Genomic DNA, 10387 nt, shown 5'->3' on the forward strand with positions numbered 1-10387 from the left:
TAAGAATCGCTTGAACCCGGGACGCAGAGTTTGCAGTGAGCCGAGATCCCACCACTACACTCCAGCCTGGGGGACAGAGTGAGACTCTGTCTCCCAAAGGAAAAAAAAAAAAGATTCCTGGCACAAAAATATGCAAATTGACATTTGCATATCAATTTGGGATAGAGCAGAGTTCAAAAGTAAACGCTGCTACAGATAAGAACTTTCATATATGATAAAGAAGCACTTGTACATTACAGTGGCGGGGGCAGAGATAGTTAATAAGTGGTGTTGAGACTGCTGGGTCAAGCGGAAGTGCCACCACACCAAGGGCAGTACCGTAAGGACATGCCTGCTGAGGGCCCCAAGAGGGGCACGGAAGGTCAGAGGGGCGAACGGAGTGACCTGGACCTGATGGGCGTGGCCCAGCATCTGTCTGTTTCCACAGCACTGGAGAGCCAGCTGAATCACAGCCAGCTGAATAACGTTAACCCCATGCCGTGTGGGCAATTATTTTCCAAACATGGTTGTAATGTTGGAACCACCTGGGAAACTTTGAAACCGTTAAATTCCTAGGCTGCACCCAGTCCCAGGTACATGAGAATCTCTGGGGGTGACATGGGCCCTAGGTGTTTCCAAGGAGCAGCTGAGTCTGAGAACCACTGGTGCAGGGGAAAGAGCATGGCCAGCTCCATCTCTGACTAAGCTGTATTCTCATCTATAAATTAGGACCACTATCATGCAAGACACAGATTATTTTGAGCAGCCAGAGAGGTGAAGTATACAATTTGTGCATCATGGTACCACAACGATGAATGTCAATTCTTTCTCCATTCAGAGTGACACCAAGAGTGCACAGTGGGTGTTCAGGAGAAGGCCTGGGGCTGGGGAGGTTCTAGAGACCAAGACACAAACCCTTCCCACCCCATCTGAGAGGCTGCTCCTCCACTCCCCTTGCCTATCTCCAGGCTGAGCTTGGCTGGGAGCATGGAGAAGGGCCTTGGAGGCTTTTGGCCTCTTTCCCACCTGGGCATGTTCAGGAGGCGGTGCTGGGTGGCATAGACAGGCGCTCTGGTCAAGTGGCCCCACTGCATCCTTCTCCCTCTCTCTCTCCTCCTCCCTCTCTCTCTCCTCCCTCACTGTTCTCAGGCACCAGGAGCTATCAGGAGCACGGCCACCGAATGCTGCTCATTTGGCTGCATGGCGTGGCCACGGCTGGTGAGAACCCCAGCAAAGCGCTGTTCGAGGGCCTCGTGGCCATTGGCAGGAGGGACCTGGCTGGTAAGAGCGTACTCTGCTGGGCTGCTTCTCAGGAGGTGGGTGGCCCCCACTGGAATGCAGCAGGGCCCTCCAAGGGCTGCTCAGACAAGAATGCTGTGATGCTGGCTCTATGCCTTCCAGATTCCTACCCCTAGCCCTGTCCTCTTTTCCCTTGGGCAAACTACAGTGCCTCCTGGCCCTGGTTTCCCCATCTGTGCAATGAGGGTGTTGGCCCAAACTGAACCCTGTGACCTTCACAGCCCCGGAGCCAGTGATGCTGTCCATAATCTCTTCCTTACCAGCCCTCTATACCTTGACATTTTTTTTCCATTTTGGAATAAGCCTGGAACCACCTCCAGACTTCTTTTTTTCACAAAGATTAAGACATAGGAGCCAAAACTGACTTAATATGAGTTGAACCAGTCAAATCTGGTCAAATAAACCTTCTGAGGTCATCACAACTTATTTGAGTATGCCCATCTCAAAAGCCTGATTTGGGATTCAGAGTGTTCTGTGGAATCATCAGACAAGCAGGATAGAAGGTTCTAGTACTAATCCCTCATTAAAAACAAAATCAGCTCATGATGAAAAAGCCTTAAACGCTGTGATACCCACTGATGTGGTACATAATGGGGCAACCACAGAATGGGGCACTAGGCAGTCACTGATAGTTGTGAAGTCTCCATTAGTTATGAGGCAACAAAGAAAACCACTCCTGACATATTTCTAGTATATTGCTGAGGGAAATGTTTCTAGCATGTTATTGAGGGAAAAAAGGAAAGGACCCCCCCCCCCCCCCCAATAGCTGCTATAGGCAAGGTGGAAAAGCTAAGACTCATTTCAGGGTAGAGAGATTAGGGACGCTACCTTTCTTTCCCCAAAATGTTCTTAAATATAGTTGTTACATCTTTTAACACCAACTGTGGCATGCAATTAAAACATAAAACCAGTCCTGTGAGGCAGAGCTTAGGCAACAGAGGAAGTAAGATTCTTGTTTTTAACAGAAAATATCAGGAAGAAAGCAAACGCAGCCCCGAGTGCCCCCAGGAGGTGCACAGCCATGTAACCGGAGGGGCCAGACCTTCAGGCACGTGGGACCTCAGCGTGTGGAGCCACCTGAACAGAAGATGACCATCATTTAAGGGCTTTTTAAAAAATCACTGTTAACAGACCTCCAGGTGATTCTACTGAAATGCACAGTCATGCAGAGCCCAGGAGGCAAATGTTTGTACACTGATCTTTTTCATGAGGATGGGTCCAAGGGCCTGTAATCCCGTCCAACAGGTATGGTCCTTTTGAGCTCTTGGCACACTTTCTTTATTTCTTCTTCTTTTTCTTTCTCCTTTTCTTCTTCTTCTTTCCTCTTCTTTCTTTTTCTTCTTTCCTCTTTTCTTCTTCCTTTCTTCTTTCTTCCTTTCTTTTCTTCTTTCTTCTTCCCTCTTTTCTTTCTTCTTCCTCTTTCTTCCTCTTCCCTCTTTTTTCTTTCTTCTGCTTTTTCTTTCTTCCTTTCTTCTTCCTTTTTCTTCTTTCTTCATCTTCTTCCTTCTTATTCTTTCTTCTTGTTCCTTATTCTTCTATCTTCTTTCTTCTTCCTTTTCTTTTTCTTTCTTCTTCCTTTCTTCTTTTTCTTCTTTCCTTTTTTCTTCTTCTTTCTTCCTTTCTTGTTTCTTCTTCTTCCCTCTTTTCTTTCTTCCTCTTCTTCCTTTTCTTTTCTTCTTCTTCCTCTTCCTTATTTTCTTTTCTTCTTGTTCCTCCTTCTCCTTTTTCTTCTATTTCTATCTTCTTCTTTCCTCTTTCTTAGTTCCTTTTTCTTCTTCCTTATTCTTTTCTTCTTGTTCCTTCTTCTTCTCTTTTCTTCTTTCTTTCCTTCTTCTTAGTTCTTCCTCTTTCTTCTTTCCTTCTTCTTCCTCTTCTTCTCCTTCTCCTCCTCCTTTTTCTTCTTCCTTCTCCTTCTTCTCCTTCCCTTTCTTCCTTCTCCTTCTTCTCCTCCTTCGTTCTTCTTCTTCCTCCTCTCCTTTTCTTCTTTCTTCTCCTTCTTTCTTTCTTCTTCCCTCTTCTTCCTTCTTCTCCCTCTTTTTCTTCTTCCTTCTTCTTAGTTCTCCTTTCTTCTCCTTCTTCCTTTTCTTCCTTCTTTCTTGTCTCTTCTCTCCTTCTCCTCCTCCTTCTTCCTCCTGTTCTTATTCTCCTTTCTTCCTTCTTCTCCTTCTTATTCTCTTCTTCTCTCTCCTTCTCCCTCTTCTTTCCTCTTTTCTTCTTTCTTCTTCCTATTTTTTCTTCGTTCTTTTCTTTCTTCCTTTTCTTTTTCTTCTTTCCTCTTAGTTCTTCCTATTTCTTCTTTTTTCTTCCTTATTCTTTCCTCTTCCTTCTTTTCTTCTTCCTCTTCCCTCTTTTCTTCTTCCTTATTCTTTCTTCTTTCCTTGTTCTTCTATCTTTTCTTTTTCTTCTTAGTTCTTCTTCTTCCTTTTCTTCCTTTCTTCTCTTTCTTTCCTCTTCTTAGTTCTTCCTCTTTTTTCTTCTTCCTCTTTTCTTTTTTCTTCTTTGTTCTTTCCTTCTTCTTCTATCTTCTTTCCTCTTCCTCTTCCCTCTTCTTTTCTTCTGCTCTTTTCTTTTCTTCTTTCCTTTTCTTTTCTTCTTCCTTTCTTCTTCTTCCTTATTCTTTTCCTTTTCTTCTTCTCCTTTTCTTCCTTTCTTCTTGTTCCTTATTCTTCTTTCTTTTCTTCTTCTACTTTCCTTTTTCTTTCTTCCCTTCTTTTTTCTTCCTCTTTTTCTTCTTCTTTTGTTTCTTTTCTTCTTTCTTCCTCTTTCTTCTTGTTCCTTATTCTTCTTTTCTATCTTTTCTTTTTCTTCTTCTTAGCTCTTCCTCTTCTTCCTTTTCTTCCTTATTTCTTCGTGTTCTTCTTTCCTCTTCTTAGTTCTTCCTTTCTTTTCTTCTTCTTCTCTTTTCTTCTTACCTTCTTCTATCTTCTTCTTTCCTCTTCTTTCTTCTTCCTCTTCCCTCTTCTGCTTTTCTTCCTTCTTCCTTTTCTTTCTTCTTCCTCCTCCTCTTCCCTCTTCTGCTTTTCTTCCTTTCTTTTCTTCCTCTTCTTTTTTCTTTCTTCTTCCTTCTCCTTCTCCTCCTCCTCCTCCTTTAGTTCTTCTTCTCCTTTTCTTCTCCTTCTTCTCCTCTTTCTTCTTCCTTCTCCTCCTTCTTCTTTCTTCTCCTTCCTCCTCTCCTTCATCTTCTTTCTTTCTTCTCCTTCTTCTTCTCCTTCTTTCTTCTTCCTTCTCCTCCTTCTCCCTCTTCCTTCCCCCTTCTTCATTTGTCTTCTTCCTTCTTGTTCTCCTTCTTCTTCTTCCCTCTTCTCCTTCCTTCCCTTCTTCATTTGTCTTCTTCCTTCTTGTTCTCCTTCTTCTTCTTCCCTCTTCTCCTTCCTTCCCTTCTTCATTTGTCTTCTTCCTTCTTGTTCTCCTTCTTCTTCTTCCCTCTTCTCCTTCCTTCCCTTCTTCATTTGTCTTCTTGTTCTCCTTCTTCCCTCTTCTCCTTCCTCCTTCTTCTTCCTTCATCTTATTCTCCTTCTTCTCCTTTTCTTCTTATTCTTCTTTCTTTCTTCTTCCTTCTCCTTCTTCTTCGTCTTCTCCTTCTTCCTTATTCTTCCTTCTTCTCCTTTCTTCTTCCTTCTCTTCTTGTCTCTTCTTCTCTCTCCTTCTCCTTCTCCCTCTTCTTCCTTCTTCTCCTTCTTTTCTTTCTTCTCCTTCTTTTTGTTCTTTCTTCTTCCCCTTCTTCCTCTTCCTTCTTCTCCTTTCTTCTCCTCCTTCTTCTTCCCCTTCTCCTTCTTCCTTCTTTCTCCTTCTTTATTCTTCTCTTGTTCTCTCTTCTTTCTTCTTGTCTCTTGTCTCTTCTTCTCTCTCCTTCTTCTCCTCCTCTTTCCTTCTTCTTCTTCTTCTTTCTTTCTTTCTTCTTCTTTTCTCTTTTTTTTGATATGGAGTCTTACTCTGTCGCCAGGCTGGAGTGCAGTGGCGCAATCTCGGCTCACTGCAACCTCCACCTCCCAGGTTCATGCCATTCTCCTGCCTCAGCCTCCTGAGTAGCTGGGACTACAGGTGCCTGCCACCACACCCAGCTAATGTTTTGTATTTTCAGTAGAGATGGGGTTTCACTGTGTTAGCCAGGATGGTCTTGATCTCCTGACCTCGTGATCTTCCCCAGGGATGGGGCGTTCCATCTTCTGCCCTGTCCGGCAGAGTAGCCGCTTGCCACCTGAGGCTGTCATGCACCTGAAATGTTGGCTAGAGGGACTGAGAAGCTGAAATTTCTTACTTCTCATTATTTGAAATTGCAGGCACCCGTGGCAAGTGGCATCCATGGTGCTTGGCTTTGAGGTGCCAGGCAAGCACAGCTTGTTGTAGGGCTTGGCTGTACCAGCAGGGGGATGTGTTTCTGGGGAATTGTGGCTCTGGAAGCTTCACGGTTTCCCAGAATGTGGAAAATATATCTGTGCAGGATAGAAATCCTGCCCAGAGGCTGTTTCTGTCTCATTTGAGCTCTCTTTCATGTGGCAGAGCTGGCTGTGGCATTTAGGAGCCTACATTTTAGAAAAGCTTACCTCAAAGTTCTGCATTGAACCTGAGACTGGAAAGGAGATAAAATAAAACAGCTGACAGAAGCTTTGGTAGTCACACATGCCTGATGGGGTGCACAGGGCCACAGTCTCTGAAAGGCAATTTGGCATTGTCTGTCCGCAGTATACTTTTATCCATTGGTCCAGTAATCCTACTTCTAGGAATTTTTCCTGCATATAAACCTGTATGCATATAAATCCTACTTCTAGGAATTTTTCCTGCATATAAACCTGTATGCATATAAAATGACAGACATACAAGGTTATTACTTTGAAAAAGCAAAAGATTGGAAACAAACCAAGTGACTGGCTACAGGGGACTGGTGAAATAGAGTATGTTCCATCCACACAATGGAATTCTGTTCAGCAGTGAAAAAAGGATGAGAGTGCTTTCCAAGTGTTGTTATGGAAAGAGCTCCAGGATAAATTAAGTGGAAAAAAACCCCAAGATACAGGTACATTAAACCGAAGGAAATTGGTTCAGAGGATAGCTGCACTATTTTTAGAGAAAAAGCTTCCTTTCTCTCTTCACCTTTTGCAGGTGATGTATTTTTTTCTTTGGATTCCTTTTTTTTTGAAAGTTTAGCTTGGCCGGGCGCAGTGGCTCATGCCTGTAATCCCAGCACTTTGGGAGGCCAAGGTGGGCAGATCACGAGGTCAGGAGATCGAGACCATCCTGGCTAACACGGTGAAACCCCGTCTCTACTAAAAATACAAAAAATTAGCCAGGCATGGTGGCGGGCACCTGTAGTCACAGCTACTTGGGAGGCTGAGGTAGGAGAATGGCATGAACCCGGGAGATGGAGCTTGCAGTGAGCCGAGATTGTGCCACTGCACTCCAGCCTGGGTGACAGAGCAAGACTCTGTCTCAAAACAAACAAACAAAAAAAGAGACAGAGTTTCACGCTTGTTGCCCTGTCTGGAATGCAGTGGTGTGATCTTGGCTCACTGCAACCTCCGTCTCTTGGGTTCAAGCAATTCTTCTGCCTCAGTCTCCGGAGTAGCTGGGATTACAAGCACACACCATCATGCCTGGCTAATTTTTGTATTTTTAGTAGACAGGTTTCACCATGTTGGTGAGGCTGGTCTTGAACTCCTGACCTAAGGTGACCCATCCACCTCAGCCTCCCAAAGTGCTGGGACTACAGGCATGAGCCACGGAGCCCAGCCATCTTTGGATTCTTAAAACTTAAAAAAAATTCTAAAACATATTTGTGATCTATTACATTATGAGATATGATAGGGAAAAAATAGACAACTTTACCTACCACTAAGTTATATTTAATCAGCATTCTTTTGTTTCCTAACATATATGTTGCGAGCTAAATATATGCTCTTACTCTAAATCTTTCTGAGCTACACTTTAAGGGTGAAAATTGTTTTGTTTTGTTTTTTGAGACAGAGTCTCGCTCTCTCACCCAGGCTGGAGTACAATGGCGAGATCTCAGCTCACGGCAACCTCCGCCTCCCGGGTTCAAATGATTCTCGTGCCTCAGCCTCCCGAGTAGCTGGTATTACAGGCGCATGCCATCACAGCTGGCTAATTTTTTTATTTTTAGTAGAGATGGGGTTTGGCCATGATGGCCAGGCTGGAAAATTGAAACATAATTTCACAATTATTCCTTTTTCCACCTTAAGTAATAAGAGTAGAATACTTTCTGTGTTTTTATCTTATACACATGAATAAATGCTATGGCTTATCACAGTTACAATGTGTTTTCTGAAAGTAAAGATTATTTTACCTTGAAATTACAAAAATTTTCAGTTTTCCAAAATTCTATCTTTAAACCTAAATAATTCAATTTCATGGATGCACAAATGTTTATTGAGAGTCTCATATTCATGCTTTTCTTCACAGCACTATGAAGTTGGACTTGGAAAATTTGGACAGCCATTTGCCATTGTAATTTTTATTCTTTTTTCTCCTGATTATTTGACAAAACTTGTATCCACATTGTAGTTGTTCATGTGTCTGCTTCTATTGCATATTGTAAAATTATTAACTACTTCCCAAAATAGTATTTCTCTCAGCAGATATTTCTTTGGTACTACCATGTATTGTATAACTTTTGGAAAAGTAAGGTGGCTTCCCTGCTCTCAGTGAAGCATTTTATTAAAAGAATTAATTATAATTAAAAAAACACGATACAGATCAGTGCATATAGTATATTACTAATAGTATGCTGTTAATTGTGTAAGAAAGAAAGGAAATTAGAAAACATATTTGCATAAATAAAAGCTAGACAAAGGCTAAGAAACTAATCAGGTGGTTTCCCTGGGGTAGTAGGATAATGGGGAACAGTGGGGCTGGGACCGGGTGGGAGAAAGAGTTCTCAGTGGTTCCTTTCTATACTGTTTTAACTTTTGAAATGTGTGAGAGTGTTACTTACTGAAAACTGAAAGGATATGACATTCTGGAACAGGCAAAACTACAAAGACAGTAAAAAGATCAGTGATTTCCATGAGCTGCAAGGGCAGTGAGAGGAAGGGAGGGATGAGGAGGTGGAGCGCAGGGGATGTTAGGGCAGTGAAAGGTTCTGTATGACACTGTGATGGTGGGTACATGACATTGGGCATTGGTCAAAACCCATAGCATGTACAGCACAAAGCGTGAGCTCTAATGTGAGCTATGGACTTTAGTTAATAGTAACGTGTCAATATTGGTTCATCAGTTGTATCAAATGTACCACACTGATGCCAGATGTTAATAACTGGGGAAACTCTGTGTGGTGAAGAGTACGTGGGAGCTCTCTGTGCTATCTGCTCAATTTTTCTCTAAACCTAAAACTGCTCTAAAATAGAAAGTCTGTGAAAAAAACTAAAGTTAAAAAAGGAAAAGAAAACAGAGGCTTTAAATTAAATCATCTATTCCTTGGGAAAGGTATTTTGTACCATATGGGACTGAAATCATTTCTCTGGATGAATTTTATAAAATGAATTTTGTAATTTTTTTCTGAGACAAAAAGTTCTTAAATACAATAAAATTGAAATGTTGAAATATATCTCTCAAATCCAGTACTCATTTCTTTTCTTTGGGAAATACAGGGTGAAATTCCAGATCAGACAAGCTGTCACAGATTGGTGCTATGTAGGCACAATGGCTCGACTTACGGCCAGTGAATACTTCCTGAGTGGATTTTGTGCCAGGTGGCCTGCCAGGAGTGGGTACAGAGATGAGAGCCCACAGTTCCCTCCCTTTCCCCAAGCTTAGGGTCTAGTAGGGGAGAAGGGCTTGCACACCAATAACTGTAATAAGGTGCAGTCCACGCTGTAATGGATGGGTGCAAACAACTATGGGACTTCTTCCTGGGGGAAGGAAGAAAGGAAGGGGAGGAAGCAGCTCACAGAGGAGACAGAAGTGGGGAAAGGGCAGTCCAAGCCAAGAGCACAGCCTGAGCAATAGCCCAGAGTGTGGAGAGGGACCCGCCCTTGGGGAGTAGCGTGGCTGGAGCACAGGATGCGTGGAAGGAGGGGGAGCTGTGACCTGAGGGGCAGGAGGGGGAGGGGTGCAGATGCATTGGAAATTGTTCCCCACCCCATTACCAAAAATTAGATGTCTCATAAAGTAGAAACTGAACAGAATAGACTCCGCCTTTGGAAATGCACATCTGCTTGTCCTTTCAGAATCTACTTTACCTTGCTAATTGTGACTCTCCTTGTTTCTAAAATGTATATTTAAATCACTTTTCCAATGGATATTTACTTACAGTTACTCCCTCCCTTTTCTTTGAGACGGAGTCTTGCTCTGTTGCCAGGCTGGAGTGCAGTGGTGCGATCTCGGCTTACTGCAGCCTCAGACTCCCTGGTTCAAGCGATTCTCCTCTTCAGCCTCCCAAGTAGATGGGATTACAGGCACATGCCACCACGCCCAGCTAATTTTTTTTTGTATTTTTAGTAGCGATGGGGTTTCACCATGTTGGCCAGGATGGTCTTGATCTCCTGACCTCGTGATCTGCCTGGGTTGGCCTTCCAAAGTGCTGGGATTGCAGGCGTGAGCCACTGTGCCTGGCCCCTTTTTAAGATATATACTGTACTTAAAACTATTCACATATAGTCTGCAGGTTTATATACTTAAAAAGTGCGAAGTCTTTCTCCTGTGGATCCCGATAACTTCTAGAAGCGGGTGCAGGCCCTGGATCACATCATGTATCAAAATGAACCCATAAAACTCCCAGGTTAAGAACTGAGGTGAAGGAGTCCCTGGCTCTTAGTGGAGGTTGCTCCCCGCATCTCTTCCTGTGTGCAGAGCTTCACTAAATGGTTACAGCCCCACTTCAGAGTTTCTGAAACTAGTCTGATTTCCACAACAGAGGTCCCTTAGTGTTCGTGCACTGGCAAGTGACAAGATCAGACCTGTGTGTGGACCACACAGAGGATGGGTGGGGGTGGGAGGAGATGGCTGGTGGAGCCAGTGAGGACTGCAGTAGTCTGGGCAAAAGATGCCAAGGCTTAACTTGTAGTGAGGAAGGCTCAAGTTTGCAGGCAAGTTGCTAGATCTCTGAGAGTCAGGGGATATAGGTGTAGTAGATGTGGAAATGCATTGCCCGGAC

General features: G+C 43.4%; 1 protein-coding gene across 23 annotated transcripts in view; it reads left to right on the forward strand.

Moving 5' to 3' along the window:
- ANKDD1A (ankyrin repeat and death domain containing 1A) overlaps positions 1-8839 on the forward strand; it is a 45931-nt gene extending 37092 nt beyond the window's left edge. For 9 of the 23 annotated variants that reach the window (XM_063698599.1, XM_063698601.1, XM_063698594.1 and 6 more), the window contains 2 exons: positions 1129-1260; positions 7260-8839. In XM_063698599.1, the coding sequence (XP_063554669.1) occupies positions 1129-1260; positions 7260-7345 (218 nt within the window). In that variant the 3' untranslated portion in view covers positions 7346-8839. Of the gene's footprint in view, positions 1-1128; positions 1261-2243 lie in introns of all 23 variants that reach the window. The other 14 variants (XM_055362573.2, XM_063698596.1, XM_019011294.4 and 11 more) reach the window with 5 other exon arrangements.
- Positions 8840-10387: the final 1548 nt, after the last annotated feature.

This window comes from Gorilla gorilla, chromosome 16, assembly GCF_029281585.2.
Source record: "Gorilla gorilla gorilla isolate KB3781 chromosome 16, NHGRI_mGorGor1-v2.1_pri, whole genome shotgun sequence".
NCBI lineage: Eukaryota > Metazoa > Chordata > Mammalia > Primates > Hominidae > Gorilla > Gorilla gorilla.